General features: G+C 41.1%; 3 protein-coding genes and 1 long non-coding RNA gene across 9 annotated transcripts in view; 2 read left to right on the top strand and 2 right to left on the bottom strand.

Annotated features, from left to right (window-relative positions):
* LOC103459269 (uncharacterized) overlaps nt 1-740 on the bottom strand; it is a 175310-nt gene extending 174570 nt beyond the window's left edge. For all 4 annotated transcript variants that reach the window (XR_532710.2, XR_532712.2, XR_001776203.1 and 1 more), the window contains exons 1-2: nt 583-740; nt 60-150 (exon numbers count right to left, since the gene is read on the bottom strand). This is a non-coding gene — a long non-coding RNA (uncharacterized LOC103459269). The remainder of the gene's footprint in view (nt 1-59; nt 151-582) is intronic.
* A 374-nt stretch (nt 741-1114) lies between these two features.
* LOC103459267 (zinc finger protein 583-like) lies at nt 1115-5480 on the bottom strand. 2 transcript variants are annotated; one of them, XM_008400687.1, is made up of 8 exons: nt 5321-5480; nt 4925-5127; nt 4206-4316; nt 3998-4093; nt 3635-3745; nt 2679-2796; nt 2389-2592; nt 1115-2303 (listed from the first exon to the last, which is right to left on the bottom strand). In XM_008400687.1, the coding sequence occupies exons 1-8, from the start codon at nt 5337-5339 to the stop codon at nt 1276-1278; spliced, it is 1890 nt and encodes a 629-aa protein (XP_008398909.1). In that variant the 5' UTR covers nt 5340-5480; the 3' UTR covers nt 1115-1275. The 2 variants fall into 2 exon arrangements, with proteins under 2 accessions (XP_008398909.1, XP_008398910.1); XM_008400688.1 differs by having other exon boundaries at nt 2389-2589.
* A 506-nt stretch (nt 5481-5986) lies between these two features.
* On the top strand, nt 5987-10759 carry tspan33a (tetraspanin 33a). The gene is made up of 8 exons (XM_008400686.2): nt 5987-6322; nt 7847-7904; nt 8029-8156; nt 9003-9077; nt 9190-9285; nt 9559-9687; nt 9804-9965; nt 10045-10759. The coding sequence occupies exons 1-8, from the start codon at nt 6221-6223 to the stop codon at nt 10144-10146; spliced, it is 852 nt and encodes a 283-aa protein (XP_008398908.1). The 5' UTR covers nt 5987-6220; the 3' UTR covers nt 10147-10759.
* A 2485-nt stretch (nt 10760-13244) lies between these two features.
* On the top strand, nt 13245-21534 carry smo (smoothened, frizzled class receptor). Of its 2 annotated transcripts, XM_017302936.1 has the most exons (13): nt 13245-13500; nt 13632-14180; nt 14932-15131; nt 15408-15617; nt 15735-15907; nt 15991-16210; nt 16299-16422; nt 16704-16796; nt 17105-17213; nt 18147-18332; nt 18417-18565; nt 18847-18981; nt 19129-21534. In XM_017302936.1, exons 2-13 carry the CDS (start codon nt 13928-13930, stop codon nt 19710-19712), a joined length of 2436 nt encoding a protein of 811 aa, XP_017158425.1. In that variant the 5' UTR covers nt 13245-13500; nt 13632-13927; the 3' UTR covers nt 19713-21534. The 2 variants fall into 2 exon arrangements, with proteins under 2 accessions (XP_017158425.1, XP_008398907.1); XM_008400685.2 differs by having other exon boundaries at nt 13482-14180.
* Nucleotides 21535-22365: the final 831 nt, after the last annotated feature.

The following is a 22365-nucleotide window of genomic DNA, read 5'->3' as shown; positions in this document are numbered from 1 at the left end:
AAGATACGGAATAAACACACTCGTAACATTTCTGCTGTACAAAAATATATTTTACTCACCACAGATGCTCAGTTGAACCCGAATCCAGTTTCTTAATTATGCTGCATCTTTCAATAACCCGTCCTCATGGCCCCAAAAGTGTACACACTGCTGTAAACACAAGCCCTGTTTGAGTTCTTCGCAAGAAGCATGCAAAAGTAATAAAAAAAGAAATAATACGGTGACCACGCGGCCATATTGTTCTAAAAGCAACAACTTTGAACCTGAACAGTCAGTTGAACTGGTGCCGCCCTACATTGAAGCTGTGGGGCTTTGCTGTGCTTCCTCGTGGTTCGGAAACAAAAAGTCCGAACCGTAATCTCCCTCGTTACTTAATCTCTCATAGTAATGACAACAAACACACATTACAGCAATATACTTGAAAATAAACACTAAATAAAGTATATATACTGTCCATTAGAATGGATAAAAAATGTTTAGATACTTAAATAGCACATTTTTATAATAAAAATGCCCGAGAATATTACCTAACATTAGCTAAAGTTAATGTTAGCCACAAAGTTTAAAGAAAACGTAACTCACCTTCGTATCCGTGAATGTATGACGAGGTGTACATCTTAAAACCTGCCTCCAAATGTTTCTCCAGCTTACTTATTTAAGTAATTATTACCTTGGGAAACCCTGCAAGCACTTAGTGTAAAATGACATTTTCAATAGACCGGAAGTGACCGCGGCGCTTATCTCCGAAAACGGAAGCAGACGTACAAATGCAATTAAACAACTTGGTTTTTTTTGTTGTTTTTTTATCCAATTGATTTCTAATAGATTAATTATAGAAAGTAATTTTTGACAAAATAAAATAAATACATCCAAATAATTAATTATATCAATTTTAAAAAAAGGCTGCAAAGCAAAGAAAGGCATAACTGTGTGAAAGCTTTCTTTGATTTTAAAGAAAGATTGAATCAATCTTTCAATAATTATGAGACCTGCAGGACAATCAAAACAGGCAGCCAACTGACTCAGGTAATTTTGAAGTATTCATATTAGTCAGAATAACAGTTTCACATTTCACACAGAAAGAAAAAAAGAAAGACAATTCAATGAGAAGGCATCAACTAGTAAATATATTTTAATAGGTTCCATAACAGCATTCACCAAAGTGAAAAACTGCAATTACTAACACAGTGTTTTACTGACCATATCATTGAAAATCTGCCAAAGGATCCTGAAAACCATAGTTTCAAATGTTGTTGTGTGACCAAAGTCAAACCACTAGCAGTCAGGTTTATGAGTTGCCATGTGTCTTTTCATATTCCCCTGCTGGGAGAATTCCCGGTCACAGTTTGGACACTTGAAAGGCTTGACCCCGTTGTGGCTGAGAGAGTGTCTCTTGAGACAGTTCAGGGTAAGGAAACGTTTGGGGCACTCAGCGCACAGGTAGGGACGATCCCCCGTGTGAGAGCGTGTGTGGACGACGAGGTGACCCTTGCTGGAGAAGCCCTTCCCACAGTGGACGCAGGTGTACGGCATCTCACCCGTGTGCGACCGATTGTGCAGCCGCAGCTCCCCCGACGAGAGGAATGCCTTTCCGCAGGTGGTGCACAGGAAGTTCCTTTCCCCCTTGTGCATCTGCATGTGTCTAATGAAGCCGTTTTTGCTGAAGTGCCTTTCGCAGATGTCGCAAAAGTTGGTGGGACCGGCATGCAGGCGCTCGTGCTGCTTGAGAGAATAGCGGCACAAGAATCCCTTGTTGCATTCCTTACAGGTGAACTCTCGCCCTCTTTTGTGAAGTCTCTGATGGTGATAATACCCAGACTGGCTTGTAAATCCTTTCTCGCAATCAATGCAGCTGTAGCGGAAGGAGTGGAGCTTCACGTGCGTCTTAAGCTGGTTGGGATGTATAAATCTCTTCTGGCACGTTGGGCATTTGAGTTCTTCTTCTGTGAGGCTTTTCTTCACCGGTCGCGTACTCAGGAACCTTTTATCTTCCCCTGTGGGCTCTTTCCGTTTCCGCCGACTTTTGTTTTTCGGCCCGTCCTTCTTCTGGTCATGTTCCCCCTTTTTGTCAACGCTGTCTTTCTGTTTGGCTCTCTGCTGATTCTTTAGGTTGTCTTCAGCTTTCTTGTTTTTACTTTTCATCTCCTGGCTTTTCAGCTGATTTTTGTTGACCTTTTTAACTGCCTTGGGGTTCTGAACAGGAGCCGTCCACTGCTGCTGACGCTGGATGTTCTTTCGAACCGCCCTCTGTATCGGCTGCGTGCCTGGACTCTTGGTGCAAATGAATAAACGAGAGAGAGACCCTGAAAACACCAGAAAGGACATACTAGTTCAGTAGGGTAAAAAAAAACATGTCCGATTAGAGATTTTTTCTGGCCTTCAGCTAACCTGATTTATTTTTGGGCACCCAGTCTTCTGATGTGTCATCCAAGCTCTGATTCGAGTCTTCCTCCAAGTCCTCTAGTGCCAGCGTCTCTTCGTCACTGTCGAATTTATCATCGTCTTCTTCATCATCCTCGCTGAACTGATCGGTTTGAGTAGAGAGGGCCAGCGTGGATAATATTACATCCTCTTCAGTGCTTGAAGAAGCTGCTAAAGAGAAACTTCTTAAGCACTGGAGTCACTTTAGAGGAAGAAGAAAAAAAAAGAGAAAAGAGACAGCAAATCCTTGATCTCACCTGAACTGAGAATCCCCAGCTCTCTGTGATGGAGCAGCAGAGTCTTCAGAGGAAACGGTTCAGACAGATGATGTCCAAGGTCTTCTGAAGCAGATGATTCATTGAGCCAATTTGCAGTCTAAGAGGCCAGAGACATCCAGGTAGCTCAGTGATATTCGCTTGCAGACTCCATTTAAAAAGGTTGATCACAATGAAGTCACGTTTTCTGATAATTGTTTTTTTGTCTCCACAACTTTTGTTGGCCTTTAGCATCACTTCCATAATAAACATACATGAATTTTGAGCATCAAGCGCATTGATATCCTACAAAATATTGTTTCCACGAAGTGCAAAAACTAATATTGCGATGATGACTGCGTTACGGTATGTGCTGCAGCCCTACTGAAAAGGTTTGTATTTCATATAAGATCGGTTTTTATTAAACTGAACAGATGTTTATCATTTGTACGACTACTATAGCAGCAAACGTGTCAAGGTTGAAATATTTCCGTCTGCATAAGGCAAGGACAGATTTTCAGTTTTAAAAAGTTGCGGCTTCAAAACCACTGAAATTTTCTATTATTGTTTTCCTAGAATTTTTTTTAATAAGATGCAACCAAAGGCATAAGCCTATGCTCACGACTTGTTCTTGTGCATACAACTCATCTGGCTAAAGCTACGACTATTGTAGTTTTCAATTACCTATAGAAAGACAATTTTGTTAGTTGGGAAGTAGTCCAATTGCAAAAATCCCAGAGTTGTGGTGTGGAAGCTAAGAGAACATCATCAACAAAGCTACGTTTTGCAAACTATAAGCAGTGTACTACAGGCTGGCTGTCTGAGGAGATGTTTTTGTACTGATGCTGCCATATAAATTTTGCATTTTTATCCAAGGTATTCATACTGACAAACTGCACATAGGCAATGACAAATGCAGGTACATGACTACTCCTCTTCTGTAGAGGATTCTAGATTACCTGCTGCAGGTCCGGTATAGGCAGCAGCTGCTCCAGCCTTGACAGGAGCAAAGACACAAGCTGTTGGATCCGCTGGTTGAAGGCCAATCCATAGTGATCAGGAAAAACTTCCTACAAACATAACCACAGGAGCAGGTTTAATTTTGTTTGACTAGCTCGTAATGTGATACATAAATAATTGCTACTAGACTTATTAGCATGATTAGCAGATGCTAATTACATCCACTTACAATTGGTTTCCAGGCTACTGTGCAAAAGCTACGTTTGAAAAAGCTGGAATAATTTTTATTTATTTTTTTCTGATGTATAATTTCTGACCTGCTCTTAGAAAACGTACTTACTTTAATGTTTAAATAAACTCACTTGGAAGAACAGTTCCTTTTCTAAGGGAACATTCAAAATGTTCTGCACCAAGCTCGCAAAGTTACTATAGGAAGTCTTCAGAATATCAGAGCTTTCCTGTCAAGAGATGGGCACAGAAAAGTTAGCAATTACCTCAATGACTTTTAATATATATATATATCATTACAATAATAACTGAGTAATATGAGAGCTTTCTTTAAAAGCTCACCATGTGTTCACTGGTGCTTAGTTCCAGGCAGCAGGTGTGGATTTTATCCAGGTGGCCTTGGATCGTCTTGATGTTAGCTACGCCGTTGCCCCGACACAACTCCAGGACAAACTACAGCAGCACAGCGATCAGAGCGGAGTAATCAGGACAGAGAACGGGAAACATCAATAAAAGCTGCAAGCATGTGGCAAATGGGAAAACTGCAACAAAGAATCCTACACCCAGGATAAAACAGAAAGTTAACACCAATTCAAATCTGGGTTTTTATACAATGTGTTGCTTCCTTCTAATCAAATGCAGTAATCATTCAGTAAGAGTAATCACTCTATAAAAGCTGGTGCACAGATCACACGACATCCCAGCCAAACGACAACAACCACGACCTTGGAGAAGCAATTACGGCTGCCAGGGGTTATAAGGCTTTTCCAAAACCGATTTCCAACATTTTGTAGTGGAAAACACATTCATCAAATTATGCAGAAACCAACAAACCTTACAGCTGATCGCAAAGAAACAAGATGATATGAGAGGGGTTTTTTTTTTTCCTTTCGGACAGATGAGACCAACGTGTGTTTTTTTTTTTTTTTTTTGCCAAAATGAAAATAAACATGGAAGAAGCTACCTGCATTAAGAAGTGAGAATACTACAGCTGAAGCTGAGAAGAATGCCAGACAATCATCATCATCATCAGAGATCCAAGTTTAAAGTATCTTCCTCACCCTCGCTCTGAGGCCCAGGACGAGCTGACCCTTCTGACTAGGACTGAGAAGCTCCGGCACGATCTCTGTGGCCAGGTCGATGAAGTCCAGCAGCTTCTCATACTGGACGGCGCTGTCCTGCTGCACCGCTTTCCACACGAAGGCAGACATGAGCCTCACAGGAGGAACCAGCAGCTGCAAGGAGGCTGGAGGAAGCGGGGAGCCTAAAGGCGACACCGCGGACATTACTCATATGACGTGAAGCAGACTCCGAAGATGAAAAGCAAGTGCATCCACGTCTCGACACGGAGGCGAGGATGAGCTAAAATTAGCGTTGCAATTAACACGTTTGGAAATCCGCCGCATTCATAAAAGCAGCAAAACCAGCGGGGATGTGGGTGTAACTGTCGAACAAACCTTTGCCACTCCGCACCATTTTTCGCTAATGGAAACGCCTGAGCAAAGAAGCGAGATGTAATTTCACGTGAATCTTGCAGAGGCTCCAACAATAACTTCCGGACACACGGATGTTCTTCTTCTCGCTGTGGCGACGAGCAAGCAACATTGCGGCGCAATACCGCCGCCTGCCGGTGACCATCGTAGATCAGATCAGAACATAAATAAATAAATAAATAAATAAATAAATAAATAAATAAATAAATAAATAAATAAATAAATAAATAAATAAATAAATAAATAATAGACAACTTTTATAAAATATGTAAGTCTTTTCTGTTTTGTAAAATATAGATATACTATATAGAGATATGGTTTTAGTTTTTCCACATTGCATTAGTCAAAGAATACAGAACCGTTCTGACCACTTTCCAAATACATTTAAGACATATGGACGCCTCTGAAATGTACAGTTTTTTTGCACACAAAAATAGTGAAACTGAAAGAAAGAAAGACACTGATGATAAAATGAAAACAATGGATTCTTCAACTCTGTCTCAGACCTTTAACTATACTTTTTAGAGGCATTTTCTCTTTTATTTTAATTTTTTTTTTTCGCAAAAAAATTAAATAAATAAATAAATAAACAAACAAACGTAAAGCAACAACCCATCCGCTTGTGGGGGATTCCGTCCGCACATTGTTTGTATCATGTGATCACCTGTAAAAGGCGTGAGACAGAAACTTAACACCCACTGCTGACGAGCCCCGTCAGGTTTTACTGTCGCTGCTTGGAACCTGTCGATTATTGGAGCCGGTTATGATTATGCTTATGACTACTAGCGTCGACTTCCACAAACACATTTTGGTTTTTGTGCGCAAACTTGGTTGAAGCGCCTTCGCGCTGCAGTAGGACCAGCCATGGCAGGAAACCGCGGGGGCGCAACTGGATCCGGCAAGGATTTCACTTTTGTCAACTCAGTTGTGAAATACCTGCTGTTCTTTTTTAATTTTATATTCTGGGTGAGTGATCAAAACCACTTTTATCTTTTTTATTTTATTTTTTTTTATCTCTTTAGTGTGTTAAGTTAATCGCCCATCTTACCATCATAAAATGTGGTTATGTAGAAGGGACCATTTTAGTGAGGTGTTTGATAAGATCTTTAAAAAGTTTATTTCTACCAGCTTTGTCCCTCTTTGTTTGGTTTTAGTTACTTTTTAAGAGAAAGGGTCACACACTCAACCCTAAAGTGACCTTTGCATTTACCTTGAACCCAGCAAACAGGGAACCAAGACTATTTTTATAATCTAAGGAAGCTCAAATTTGATGAAATAGCCAAATGGATTTTAGAAAGTTGGCCACAAAGGCATATTTAGCAAATTGTCAGACTTTTTTTTTTTAAGTCCAAAGAAATTACATTTCTTCTTTATTGCAAAACCTCATCCATGCATTCACCTTATAATACCCATTGCACTTTTGCCAGATCTGAAACTTCACAATTCAAATGCATCCGAATGCAGATGGTAGAAGCGAAACTCCCTGCAGTGAGTCCACAAAGTTCATACAAAGGGTTTCGGCGTCAGGTGATCTCTTGCAGCCTCGTCTAAGCTGGTTTGTTGTTGCAGATTAAACTTGCTGAGGTTTAGAGACTTTTTGTTTGTCTTTCTGCTGCGTGGCCAGAAGAAAAAAAATGAAAATAAATCCCCACAAAATGTTGAGTTGGGAGGGGGGGAAGGAAAAAAAAAAACCAACCCAACATCTGACATGACCTTTCAGGTGTGCCCCTCTCAAATGAGATCAGTCTCTTTATTAATTTGTATTCAGCACTCTTGGTAAGCACGACCCGCGGCTGCTTAAGTAAGATAGAGGCTGTGTGAGAACTTGAAGCTTGGAATGCGTCGTCATTTCTGCTGCCTCTGGCTACGTCGGATTCAACATGCTCCAAGTAGACGTTTGCTGCTACACGTCTGTGTCGTCTCCTAATCTTGACTGGTTTGGTTTTTGTTGATTTTTTTCAGATATTTTCTTACACATTCCTTTCTAAACGTGTTCCAAAGCCACCCGTGTGCTTCCAGTGTCACCTCTGTTTACTGTGCCGCCACAAAAAAAAAACACAAGGCAGAGAGAAATCAGTTTCCTTCCCAAGAGTCTCTCTGGTAATTGGATCCATGTCATTCAGGGCGGACAGGGTTTGTTCCCGAACTCTTTCTTTTACTCTGTCGAGAATGGGAGACGAGAGCTGAATGAGACGCTTCAATACTGACAGTGGAGAGAGGATTTTGCCGCTCTACGTACTTTTATTGGGAAGAGGAATGCTCAAGTGGGATAGTTTTTAGAATATTTCATCAGTGATTCAGTAAATAATGACTCATAAACTCCCCCCCTGCTCATCTTTCTTGTTACTAAGTTGAAGTGTCTGGATGGCGCCACACCCCTGACAAGTTGAAGCACATAAAAATAGTTTTCAGCAGCTGCTCTGATGAACATTCTCCTGTTTTCTGTGTGATTTTTTATGAATTTTTTTTCCCCCCCATCTTTGCCCACAGATAATCTCCCTGTTAATGGTGGCAGTTGGCATTTACGCCCGTACGGTAAAGTATGCAGGTAAATTGTCAAGACGTTCCCCGCCGGGGTTCGGTACTGGGTCTCCTCTTTACTTCACCGGGCACAAGGATCGAGCAGCCGCCGTAACGGGAAGCAGGTGAAGTGCCTCCATCTTTGTTTGCAGAGGCAACCCTGGCATCTCTGTCCGTGGACCCCGCCGTTATGCTGATGGTGGTGGGAGTCCTGATGTTCCTGATCACCTTCTGTGGCTGCGTGGGCTCGCTGCGAGAAAACATCTGCCTCCTGCAAACAGTACCTGGCTTTTAAATATTGTCGACCATTTTTTATTCGTCTGAGACTTAACTGTTTTATTTGGGGGGGGGGGTTGGGGGGGAGGGGATTCATGCACGCAAATATGTGCTGTGAAATACAGGGCCTGGCAAGAGTAGAGTTTTCGTACTCCTTTTTCTTGTCCGTTGTTGACACATTAAAGCCACAAATCTGAAGTGTAAAGAAAAGGGATTTATTTCAAATCTTATTGCAAATAAAAACCTGAAAAGTGTGGCAAGCCTAAGAGTTGCCTCTGCCAGCTTTGCTGATGTTTTTGCCTCTTTTTTTTTCTCCTAGCCTGTCAGCATAATTGGACGAACAAATCTTTGCAGGCCTGCCGTTTTCACTTTCCAGTTTTCACTATGTTGGATGAGACGTTCAAACCTTGGTATGCTGTTCTGCAACAGCGCACCAAGCAGATTGCAGATTAGCAATCTGATTTCTAATCTGATTGCATTTCCCTGCAACATTCTCCATGATCCTTCTGGAATATGTCCGCGACTTATTTTGTTGCCATTTGTTCCCTAATGAGTTTGAATGAACTTCCGAGGCCTTCTCAGAATCCCTTAAGTTATACTTCAGGCACATGTAGGAAACAAAAATACTGCTGTATGTTAACATACTTCTATATATAAAAATGCTAGTACATATCCTTTTATTTCATTAAGAAATGGCAATTTGTGGTGGAAAGGTAGGAAAATGTGGGAAGGTTTGAGGTGTGTGAGTGCAGGCACTACAAGGTCTTGTAAACAATACGTTTACATTAAGTTAATTGATATAAAATAGTGAACTTTTTATAATGGTAATTTTATTTTTTACCCATCCCAGTTCTGTATCTCCTTGGTGGTGATTTTCATAATCCAGCTGGCTGCTGGTGTTCTGGGCTTCATCTTTTCAAATAAGGTAATCAAGCAATTAATTAATTAAATGTGAGCATAGATTTATGTCGATTCAGTAAAGGCTTTTTTAATTATTCATTTATTTATTTATTTATTTATTTATTTTTACCTTCAAGGCAAGGGAAAAAGTAACAGAAGTGATCAATGATGCAATCGTTCACTACAGAGACGACGTTGATCTGCAAAACCTTATCGACTTCGGTCAAGAAGAGGTGGGTGTTTTGTCAAAACTATGTTTAAACTTCTTCTGCAGCAGAGGCAGAACCGGAGGACTGCCTTACTTTGGTCAGACCGAGGTGTTTATTTCGAAAGAATCAACTGCATTGGATTTTCGATGTAACTTTAAAATGATCCGGAGGAAAGGAAAGAACGTCTTGTGCGTGAAAGATGAAATATCTGCTCCTTGTATATGCTTCACTTGCATAAAAAAAAAAAAAAAACATATTTCTGTATTTTAAACTTTTTTCCCTCCTCCTTCTCCTCAGTTTGGATGCTGTGGTGCTACGACATACCTTGACTGGTCCAATAACATCTACTTTGACTGTAACAAAACCAACCCCAGCAGAGAGCGCTGCTCCGTCCCCTTCTCCTGTTGCATCCTCTCTAGAAACGAGGTCACTCTGATTAAAAATGCGGACACATTGCGGTCTTTTGTTTTTTGTCCTTCTTCTTCTTCTGTGTTTCTGTTGCATTTTCAGTTTTAGACGTAAGGATTTCTCTCTCTGTGCAGAGTGTGGTCAACACCATGTGTGGCCAAGGCATGCAAGAACGTGAATTCGCCGAAGCTGGCAAAGAAATTCACACCAGTGGCTGCATCGACATGCTGGTTGACTTCATCCACAGCAACATGTTCGTACTGGGCGGCATCGCACTGGGACTGGCAATACCAGAGGTACACATTGGTGCAATAAGGGCACAAACGCTTGACCTTGCTGCAGCCAAATGTTCATCCTTGTTTTCCTCTCTTGCAGCTGGTGGGCATGGTTTTGTCTCAGATTCTGATAAATCAGATCAAAGACCAGATTGAGTTGCAACAATACAACCTCGACCACAGCTCTGACCCGTGGAGCTGATCCTGGATCAGATTGTTGCAATAACTGGCAACACACAAGAAACTCGGTACGAACAAGCTTGTGTGTGAAGATGTGACACTTTGCTGCCACCTTCTGGACAGTCAAGGGGCTTGCATTCATCACACTGCACTGATCGAACTTCTGTTTTTTTTTTTTTACTCATTTGTTTTCAGCGGGAAATATAAAGTTCTATGCTGTATTCATTTTTATTATATATTGTAAATATCTGAAAATTGTTTGTGATTTCAGCATTTAAGCGTATTTGTTTTGTTTATACTTAGAGATCATATTCAGTGGATTTCTTTAATGCGTCAGAGATGTTGTGTTTTCCATTCTGGTTTTTTTTCTTTTTCTTTTAGTTACAACATACAGCATTTTTTGTTATCCGTCATAACGAATATAAATGTTTCAACTCTACACTTTGGGGATGTTTTGTTCCTACTCTGAAGGGATTGTTGTTCTATGACTCTAATAAATAATGCCTACAAGAATGTAATTCCAAACACATTCACATTAGCAAATCATATTTTTACACCCACAATATTACATTTCCTTTCACCATGTTCCAAAAGGAGTATTGGAAAATAAAAAACCCTGTTACAGACTCAAAACACTACCGAATTGCTCGCACTCTTCGTAATTTGATCATTTTTTCGATTTATTTAGAAAACGAATAAAAGCGGAAATAAATGTTCACAAGTATTTCAACAGGGATGGTTGTATATTCCCCCATTCATTTTCTTATGATTTCCAAACGGCATACGATTTATTTTCTTCACATTCGAAGGGACTGGATTACTTGTATCAAACCAGTATATAAATTCTTTTGTTTTTTCTTTTTGTGACCACCTCCAAAAGCTCCAACCAGATCTTAAAATGTTAAACTTTTTAAACTTTTTTTTTTTTTTTTTCTGTTCAGTTTGTTGTTTATTGTACTATTCCAGCTCACCTCTGGGTGTTCCTATTGTTGTGGTCACTTTATATCGCCAGCCAACTGACGTGTGTGCACTGCTGCTGCAGGCATAACGAGGCTACGCTTTTAACACACTGCAGTTCCGTATACGCCGCTTATTAAACCACACTCCCCTTAATAATTCTCGACATGTCGTCGCATCGTTAGACGCGCCGGTGCTTCTCACCTCTTTGAAGGTTTTGCTTTGACAGCCAAGACTGGTGTTTTACGCGAGAAGACTTTTAGCCTGACCGTTAACTGCGAACATCATCGGTCTCCTCATTTTCTTTTTTTAACAGCTCTCCGACGGCGGAACATAAAACGGGAAGCACTGCAGCCTCCCGTCTCCGTCTCAGCCTCGTCTTCCAGTTAAAGGAAACAAACTCTTGAGCTGAAACATGATGCTCGCAATGTTTAGGAGAAGAGGCGGTCCTGTGTGTACAAGCGGCCTTGACGCACTTCCCCAATCTAAACATTACATTTGTCCGAAGTGTTAGCAGTTGCAGTGCTACTCCTGCCACTCGGCGGCTCTGTCGCACAAACAAATGTTGTGATTTAGTGGGGAAACTGATGAGAACGTGACGTCTTTGTGGCTGACTCTCGTTGTGGCGAGTGTGATTTGACCTGTGTGTGTGTGTGTGTGTGTGTGTGTGTGTGTGTGTGTGTGTGTGTGTGTGTGTGTGTGTGTGTGTGGGTGTTGGTCTGCGCTGCACCGCTATGTGTGTGGTCCTGTTTTTTTGTGTGTGTTGTTTTGTTTTTTTGGCAGCCTCTTTCTCACTCATACATGCTTTGGAGGACTTTTAAGGAGGCTCAAACACACACATACACACACACACGTTCTCTCGTTTAAGACGGAGTATGCAGCTCAGTCCTCCATGTTTCAACCGGAAGAGAAGAAACAATGCAACTTAAAGTCCTCTCGCGTGCTCTTTCGGTAGCAATCAATGAAAATATTTTTGAGCATTAAAGTCTTCCGTAGCCGCCTTAAGCCCGAGAATGACAGCTCAGTTGGTTTTCAGCCTCCCAAATGAAAATGTTAGTAATTCTGAGCTATGGACTTGGTCAGATCAAGTAGACGTTTATCATATTATTTGAGCGTGGTGCCAATGATCTCAAGCATAAGAAAACTTTACATGCTCAAATATTCAGATCTTTTGTTTTATTTTTCAAACATGAAACTCAGTGGAAATCATCTGCAGGAAGAAAAAGTTTTCAGAATCCATCCTGAAAGTCTGATGTAAAAAAAAAAAAAAAGATATTTGAAGATGGGTATCAAACAGCATGTATAGCTTGAAAAATATTGCAAGGCAACGCTAATAAAACAAACTTAGTGTGATTTTATTTGAGCACACGTCTTCATTATTTTATCAAAGAAATGGATTCATTTTGTTAAACTAATAAGCAATTCAATAAATAAAATTACATTCTTAATAGTGTTTACGTAGCTAAGTTGCTTACGTTGCATTTTAAACTCATCTTACAATTTTAATTTTTTCTTTTCAGGAGGTTCTTAGCACTCGGACTGTAATTAACTTGCCACGCAATGTTTGCATTTACATGTACAAAATATACTTCATCATTCACCAATTGTGTTTTGCTGTTTTTGAAGAAAACTTCAATGCAGGCTTAGCCAGTGCAACCAATATTTTACATTTTGAACAATAGATGATCAGATGCAGCCAAGATTTCCTTCAGCAACTCTTTAATTTAATTCTAATCAGATATCAACTTTAATCTCCTTAAGCAAATAAGCAATGGAAACGATTTGCCGTTTTTCGGCGACTGTGGCACCAGCCCTGTACAGGCCATGGACGGTTTGCCTCATCGGTATCCAAACCCGCCTGGTTCGAGGCCCACCCGAGTTTCTTATTGGGACCGTATAAGTGCAGAACCTAAGAGGTGACGTGTGGCGAGTAATCTAGCCAAGCTACAAAATCCTCCTTTCACAAGAGCAAACCTGTCGAGTTTGTGTTGCGTTGACGTGGGGGTCCTTCAGATGAGGAGCTCGGAGCAAGGCCCCTGCCATAAGGCACATTCTTCCACAAGCAAGAGGGGGGGGGATGGGAGTGGAGGTTTTGTTGCTCTGGCTCTCCCCCCACCATGTGCATACCAGTGACAAAAAAAAAAAGAAAAAGAAAGACAACCCCACAGCCAGACACTGAGCTGCAACCAACAGGAGCACAAACACACTACTGGACTTCTGCCAGATACTCTACATGGAGGAAAAACTGATTGTGGGGATGTGGACGCAGTTATAAGGATCATTTCTCAGTTTTAGTTTTCCGCTGAAGGAGAAGAAGAAGAAGAAGAAGAAGGGGGTGGTGCGTGTGAGCAAGAGATCCTGTTACAGAGGTCCAGACTTTTTTCAAGTTTTTTTTTTTTTTTTTTTCCTGAAAGTGGGGGTAGGGCGAAACAGCATTCTCTGTTATGCTTTTCTTCCCATCCAGAAAATACTTCATATAATTTGGAACTCATCAGTCAATATTGTTGTTTCCTTTCTTTTCTTTTCCTTTCTTTTTTTGTTTTTGTTTAGGAATACTTTTTGGAACTACTGGAGCTGAATAATGAGGGAATTCAGGACGATTCTGTGGGACACGGACGAAAAGTGCAGAAGCAAAAAGTTTGAGAGGACTGCGAGAAAACTTTAGAGGGGAAAAAAACCCACCCCGCTGCAGCTTTTCTGCAGTATGGAAACTTACAAATCAGACGTAGAAACCAGCTTTCACCAGAGAAGCGTGTAGTTTGGTAGCTGAAGCCTCAAGGATTTTGAAATCCGCTGGATTTTTTTCTTTTTTTCTTTTCCCCCTCAGGTCCGTCTTCTTTCCCAAGATGTCTTCCCAGGGTCGGAGCCCCATTGTTGGGATGCTTTGCGTCTGGGCTGCCTGGCTGTCGGGCTGCAGGGCAGCGCTGGCCTCGAACGGGACTATGTTTGAGGACAAATGCAAGAAAACCTCCACTTGTGAGGTGCTTAAATACAACACATGTTTGGGTTCACCTTTACCCTACACCCATACATCTCTGATCCTGGCGGAGGACTCCAGCACCCAAGAGGAGGCTTTTGAGAAGCTGACCATGTGGTCTGGTAAGATCGGAAAAGCAACATTTAGAGGAGACACGGTCAGCATTCATTTAACTTTTTGAACTTTTCACTTTTTTTTTCTCCTTACAATCAATTGGGTTTTCAGTAGTGCGTGATTGTAAAGTTGAAGAAAAATGGTCAAAAGGTTTTTTAAATTTTATTTTACTTTATTTTTTTTTTTACATAAAAATCTAAAAAGTGTGGTGTGCATTTCCAGTCGCCACTACTGTTAATTTATGGGAGTGTCTTTTGTTCTATGTTATTTTCACGTCCTTTGTAAACTCGAGTTCAGTCAGATCAATAAGCTCTGAGCAGAAGATGTTCACACAGCATGGTGCTGCCACCACCATGTTTCATGGTGTGAATGTTGTGTGTGTATAGGGGGATGTGCAGTACTACAAATCCACATCACTTCATCCGACAAAAATACTTTTCATTTCAACCTTACTTGTTTATTTATGTATTTATATCTTTGCTCCATTCTTGACATGGCTCATCATGGCTAATTTTAAACTGCGCTCCTTATTTTTCATTTACTAGGCAACATTTGATTGCAACTTGTTGAAGGGATTATTTGGATTAGAGTAAAGGCATCCTTACATAATTCATCTGACATAATCAATCTCTGACTCACTGATTGGTGCATCTACGGCGATTATTGTCAAAAAAAAAAGTTGCAAAATGTATATTGTGGTGCGTTGTGTGGCTGTTTTGTGTACAGGTCCACACTTTTGCTGATGTTTTCATGTCCTAGGATTGCGAAACGCCCCACGTTGCTGGTCAGTCATCCAGCCGCTGCTCTGTGCCATCTACATGCCGAAATGCGAGAATGGCCGAGTGGAGCTGCCCAGCAAGAGCCTGTGTATGGCCACACGTCGCCCGTGCAGCATTGTGGATCGGGAGAGAGGATGGCCCAATTTCCTCAAATGTGACAAATTCCCCGTGGGCTGTTCGGTATGCCTCGTTTTGTGTGTGTGTGTGTGTGTGTGTGTGTGGGTGGAGATACTTTCTCCATTCGGTTGCTTCAAAATCTGACATTAGGCCGTAAGGTTGAAAAAACATGTTAACTGGGATAAATGTGGTCACAACCTTACCAGATGCCCTGAACTGTTTAGAAAATAACAGTCATATTATCTTTCAATACCAGACGCCTCTTCCTTTCCTTCAATGAAATCTTGAAAGATCGTTTTCTTGAAAGATGTACCTTACTTATATACATTTTGTGTCCAGAATGAAGTGCAGAAGCTGAAGTTCAACACATCAGGCCAGTGCGAAGCCCCTCTAGTGAAGACAGACATTCAGTCGAGTTGGTACAAGGATGTAGAAGGTTGTGGCATCCAGTGCGACAACCCCCTGTTCACCGAAGAGGAGCACAATGACATGCACGCCTACATTGCTTACTTTGGCACAGTCACACTCCTCTGTACCTTTTTCACTTTGGTGAGACGTACAAACACTCTCCACCAAGAGAGAAATTAATATCTCCCCTCTTTCCCTCCCCGTACTTGGATCTTTTTCTCTTCCCTGACCACCGCCTCCCCTTCTGTCTTGATTCAGGCCACATTTCTTGCTGACTGGAAAAACTCGAACCGCTACCCGGCCGTCATTCTCTTCTACATCAACGCCTGCTTCTTTGTGGGCAGCATCGGCTGGCTCGCCCAGTTTCTGGACGGCGCACGCAAAGAGATTGTGTGCAAGAGCGACAACACCATGCGGCTCGGGGAGCCCTCGTAAGTCTGAGGGCTTCGGCCCCCCCATGCTGGGTGACAACGGCCAAAACGAAAGCGATAGATGCAAACTGTCCTCTCCACAGATCTTCAGAAACGCTCTCGTGCGTCACCATCTTCATCATCGTCTACTACTCCTTGATGTCGGGCGTGATTTGGTTCGTTGTGCTGACCTACGCCTGGCACACCTCCTTCAAGGCTCTGGGCACAACTCACCAGCCGCTGTCTGGACGGACCTCCTACTTCCACATGGTGACCTGGTCCATTCCCTTTGTCCTCACCGTGGCCATCCTTGCTATAGCTGAGGTGTGTAGAAAACCCTCGCGAGGTTGTAGCTTTTGAGAATTATGGAATAAAAAAATGAATGTTTCGTACGTGTGTTTGTGCTCCAAAGGTGGATGGAGACTCTGTGAGTGGGATCTGCTTCGTCGGCTACAAGAACTACCACTACCGAGCGGGGTTTGTGCTGGCACCCATTGGAGTGGTGCTTGTTGTTGGTGGTTACTTTCTCATTCGGGGTAGGTTTGTGCTTTAAAATTCATCTGTTACGCTTTCATGCATGCAGTGATGATGAAATAAATCAAGGTATTTATCCTGAAGGTCTTGAGTCATCTCTGGTCTTATATAGACCCTTAATCTTTCTAGATTCTTCTGTAGAAAGATTAAGCAGCAAATCTACTTCGTAACTGAAAGTTACTAAAGTAAATGTGACTAATTCTTATTGAGTCGCAACACACTGTAGTGATCCATAAAAGGGCTCAACTCGTAACACTTCCCTCTAAAAATACTCTTCTTCCAGGTGTCATGACCTTATTTTCCATCAAGAGTAACCACCCAGGACTGCTGAGTGAGAAAGCGGCCAGCAAAATCAACGAGACAATGCTGAGACTAGGTAAGATCTGTCCCGTTCCTTTTTCCTAACACTTGAGGGCTAAACATCTGAGCTGAAACACGAGTCTGTCTCTGGAAACAGATGTTTTGTCTGAAGCGGCAGGCGACATGGCACAAAGAATGTAAACACCCTTAATACCTCCATGTGATACGATGACCCAGGAGAACGCCTTGTTTACACAGACAAATGTTCTTAATGGGTTGCATTTTCTGAGCTAGGTTAGGTCTTTTTTTTCTGAATAAGGAAGAAAAATCCAACAATCTGTCTGATATTATGTGATTTGTCATTCTCTTTCCCTTCACCGTTAGGTATATTTGGATTCCTTGCGTTTGGCTTTGTTTTCATCACATTTGGATGTCACTTCTATGACTTCTTCAACCAGGCTGAATGGGAGAGAAGCTTCAGAGAATATGTGCTGTAAGTTCTTCAGACAGATTTCCCACAAGGGTTTTTTTTTTGTAGCTATTTTTGACAGATGACCATTTTTAGAGAAGCAACCAAGAAGCACATTGTAACTTTGGAGGATCTGCAGAGATCCACAGCTCAGATGCAACTCTGAATCAGGCACTTGGCAAAGCTAACCTTCATAAAAGAAAGATGAGAGGAAAGCCAACTTTTGATAAAAGTCATAAGAAGTACCGTTTGATGTTTCTGATCGTATGAATCCAAAAGGAAACTTCCTGGTTGACATTAAAGACAAGAAAGGCCATGTGTGGATAAACAGCCACTTCTTGAACACATCATCTCAGCCATGAAGTATGGTGGTGGCAGCATCATGCTGGGGCGGGATGCAAATCTTTAGCAGAGATGAAAAAAACTAGCATGTTATGAAAAGAAGCTAAACACAAAAAAGTTGGTGGATTCTTCTTTAAGGATTGGTAGCCAAACCATTTCAATCCCTGTCTGTGAAAACGTAATAATGACCTAAATTGTTACCATTAAAAACAACGAAAAGCTGTGAAATTAAAATTCAGTTATTTGTTCTTTTTGTTGCCATTTTTACTCTTTCAACTCATGTAAATGGAAATGAATGTATATTAAATATCTTAATCTTTTATTTTTAAATTAGGGCTTTAAAAACTGAAGCGATGCCCCAACTTCGACATTAAATAGTATTTGTTTGCACTTAAATAGGCAAAGCAAAAGTTAGACCGGATTCGATTCAGACAGAAACCACTATCTATAACTGGACAATGATAAGCAAATGGGGTCCACAGAGGTGACAATAGAGGATCTGGAACTAATTTTACCAACCCCCCTCCCAAAAAAAACTGATAAGTCAAGCCTGTGCTGTAAAAGTTCATCTCAAAATGAACTAAAAGGTCTGAATGTTGTTCATGTTTCCACCAGATGTGAAGCCAACGTGACAATCGCCTCTCAAACCAACAAGCCCATCCCAGAATGCACCATTAAAAACCGTCCCAGCCTGATGGTGGAGAAGATCAACCTGTTCTCCATGTTTGGCACAGGAATCGCCATGAGCACCTGGGTCTGGACCAAAGCCACCTTCCTCATCTGGAAGCGCACTTGGTTCAAGTAAGGAAACACTAAGCAACTTCAGAGATGAAAAATCAGATTTTGGGCGCCTACCAGGCTCTTATAATTTGGTATTTTTTCCAGGATCATTGGTCGAAGTGACAACGAACCTAAGAGGATAAAGAAGAGCAAGATGATTGCTAAAGCATTCGCAATGAGAAAGGAGCTCCACAAGGACCCGGAGAAGGAGCTGTCCTTCAGCATGCATACTGTGTCACATGATGGCCCAGTGGGTTAGTATCTGAATCCTAGTAATAGCGCCATCTTGTGAGCTGTAACTGCAACTGCATGGGTTTATTTTCAAATGGCTGTTCTAACTTAAACACTTAAATGAAAATAACAATAATAATAAAAAAAGAAATTGTCTGGGATTATCCACTTGAAACTTTTCTGTCATTTGTAGGGTATGTATTTAATTTCAGAGGAGCGGTGGAAACTGTAAGGCTGCTGGTCAAGCCTTAAGCCTCCAGGATCAGACTTTAAGAAGATTCTGATTTCATTTCTCATTTAACAGCTGGAATCAATTTTGACCTGAACGAGCCGTCCAACGATGTTTCATCAGCATGGGCCCTACATGTCCCCAAGATGGTCGCCAGACGGGGAGCCATTCTGCCACAGGACATTTCCGTCACTCCTACTGGGACTCCGGGTGAGATTTTGGCTGTTTTGCATTGAACCGGTCTGTTCCGACATTTTCTGCTCCTCTGTTAACTTTTGTTCATTTACAATCCGGCAAACCAAAACATCCCTTAAACCTTTCGCATTTGTTCTTACAATAATTCGTCTGCTCTGACAGTGCCCCCTCCAGAGGAGAGGAACAGACTGTGGATGGTGGAGGCAGACATATCACCTGAGATGATAAAGAGGAAAAAGAAGAAGAAGAAAAGGAGGAAGGAGGTGCGTAAGCCTGACGAGGTGGCGGAAAACCAGACTCGCCTTCAGCGAGAGTTTGGCCGCAGCTCGGTTCCTCGCCTGCCGAAGCTTCCCTGCCACCCGAGCCTGGTGGCCAATCTGCGTGAACAGCAGAGGCAGCAGACGCTGGAGCAGGGGGTTCTGCCGGGCTCGTTGCCGGATTACGAACCCTGCGAGGAGAGGTGTTCATACCTGGAGTGCCAGAGCGGCAGAAACGGCTACCTGATGGCCCGAGTTGATCGTCCGGAAAATCTGGGCCTCAGGCCAAGCTGCCGCCCTTTGACTTCAAACTGGCAGCCCAGTGGATCGTTAATGTACCCCGGAGAGGTGGAGCATACCGACGGGCTGTCGGAGAGAATGGCTCATGTGGCTCGGGTACCGGTGGGCCGCAGGGCAGGCTACGGACCCATCCACTCCAGGACCAATTTAATGGAGGCGGAGCTTATGGATGCTGACTCTGACTTTTAAAACTGCAGAGTAAGCAAGAAAAAAAACAAAACAAAAGTAACTTTAAGAGATTCCTACTCAAGTGTACCAGATCCAACATCACTAAGATCCTAAATGTACGATTAGTTTCAAGCCTCTGTTATTTACATTGCGTGAGTGTGTCTGAGTGAGCGTGTTATGTAAATATCTTTTAAAAAGATTAGTTTTTATACCATATTCTGTACATTATCCTCCAATGTGTTCTTTATAAGTAAGAAAAAAGCAACAACAACAACTCTGTGACAACAACACAGATCAGGCAGCTAAGCTATTTGTGTCTTGTTAGCATGGGTTAATGTGGGGGCCACCTTATTAGGAGGAACACTATTTTCCACATAATGACTTTCAATTTTTGTTCAGAGCTGTTTTAAAACAGCGTAACTTGTATCTTTTTATATATATATAAGTGACTGAATTTGGTAGAACCATCTTTTCAGCCAACTGACCAGCGTGGCCTGCAGCAGGTATGGATGGAGTGCTGATCCATGCTTACTAGAGCCAGAGGAAAAAAAAAAAATTATTTCGTCACTTTCTCTTGAATCAAATTATTAGCTTTAGACCCCCGAAGGGTATTTTATAGGGAAACATTTCACATATCTGCCCCGTAGCCAGCCCATGCCTCCGACAAAGTGATCAATTTTTATTCCTAGACACCTATATCTTACTGATCAGCAATTTCCTGATAAATAAAACCGTGGTGTCCTAGTTAGAGGTGATTTATAATTTTGGGGTAATTCAGTCAAACTATTTCAAAGTAACATATAGCTCTACTTTTGTATTACAAAAAACATAAAATATATACCTTTCTCTACTGAAACTAAAAATGAGCTAACTTGATGCTCTAATGTTACCAGTATTAGAAAAATAATCACTAATTCAAACAGTAGAGTAAAAGTGGCACAAAAGAAGAATGAAGTCTGCACGAGACTGTGCCACTTCACACTTTGTTGGTTTACTTGAGTTTGACAGATGATCCCTTTGTCTGCCCTGGTGTCCCTGTTCTTAGTGTTTCTTGACTTTCTGTAGTCACAACGTTCTTGTGCAAAACTCTTTTGGTATTTGCTTTGTTGCCTGGTGCAATAATGCATCTCTTTGTCTTTTGTTTGGAAAAAAAAAAACACTTTTATGAATCTGCATTTGTCTGATTTTCTCTCCACTTTTCTGTTTTGTACATTTAGAGAAAAGAAATATGTATTTGTACTGTATATACTGTTGTGTATATTATGTTTAAAGTGGTTTCTGGATGTTATTGTCCTCTATGGTTTAGTGTTTCATCTGTATCACAGATGCTTGGTTTCTCAGCAGAATATTTCCTTGTTTCCCTGTTTAAATTAAGGTGCTATTTACGTATATCCTTTGTACGACTCTGCAAGTAGCTCACGCGTTCTGCAGAGTTGATCAATAAAAAGGGATGAGTTTACTGTATTTTTCGTTCACATAACTCTTTCACTGTTATTTGTGATTTAACCAAAACAAAGTGGTGAGGTGCAAGTTCATGCGTGCAGTTCTATTGTTTCACAGCCAACACACAAAAAAAAACCCTTCTATTTTTTATTGCATTTAGTGAAAATCATGTCAGATTTATTTAAGCTACACTTTTAATAACTGAAATGTGGCGTAGCTCATGTTCAGGAACTGTTCGAATATTAAATCAAGAGTGCTTTTTTTTATGTCCTTGGAAAGTAAATACTTCTGCTTTTATAGACTGTTTCACAACATTGTTTTGTAGAAAATAATACTTTCACTTAACTGTGCAGCTATGCTTGGTTTGTTTTTATATGGAAATAAAAGTAATACCACAGAAAAAAAAGCCTGGTCAGTCTTCAGTGCTCCAACCAATGTTTTTATGTCAGCTTTGTCTCCTCTGACCGATCCGAGATACAGACTTTCGCACCTGAGCTGTTAATTTCCACAGCTCCTCCTGTGGCACAGTAGGATGAAGGATGAACGCAAATGCACAACGCACTGTAGATTCTAATTTAAAACGATGATGTAAGGTGTAACTTGGACCCCAAGTTAAGCACTACTTTCCATTAGTCTATCACAGAAAAAAAACTAACAAAAAAAAAAAAACACCATGGTTGTAACATAATAAAAATAAAACAATTTAAGATATAAATACTCTTGGATAGTAACACAGACCTTTATGGTTTATAGGTTGTGGTTATGCCAAGAATCAAATCAGAGTTTAGAGTTTGGTGCTGTTAGTAACTATGTTCATATTGTGTTGAACCAAAGTTTTTTCCATACATTTCACTTTTATTTTTATCAACATTAATCTACATGTGAGCTCACATATTACGTGTTTTATTCATGCTTTTGTAAAAGGCGTTTTATAAATTACCATTGTCTTTTTTTTTTAAATTATTTTTACATTTCTTTTTTCAGCATAGTGAGTTTGTGATAATTGTACACGACGTGTTCTACAAATAAAGTTGAAATCGGCTTTTGCTGCGTCTCGTGCTGTGTCCCAATTACACCGCGTGAGGCGCTAAACACACGCTTTCATTAAATCGATCAAAAAGTCAAAGTTTTGTCAAAAAATATGAACAAAACTAAAAATATTTAGAGGTTAATCACGTGGCGCATAGAGAATAAAGCCTAATTAAGTGCAAAATAAAACTGAGTAAATTAA

This window comes from Poecilia reticulata, linkage group LG23, assembly GCF_000633615.1.
Source record: "Poecilia reticulata strain Guanapo linkage group LG23, Guppy_female_1.0+MT, whole genome shotgun sequence".
Taxonomy (NCBI): Eukaryota; Metazoa; Chordata; class Actinopteri; order Cyprinodontiformes; family Poeciliidae; genus Poecilia; species Poecilia reticulata.
The sequence above is the reverse complement of the archived record's forward strand: the minus strand, read 5'-3'. Positions and strand labels throughout refer to the sequence as shown.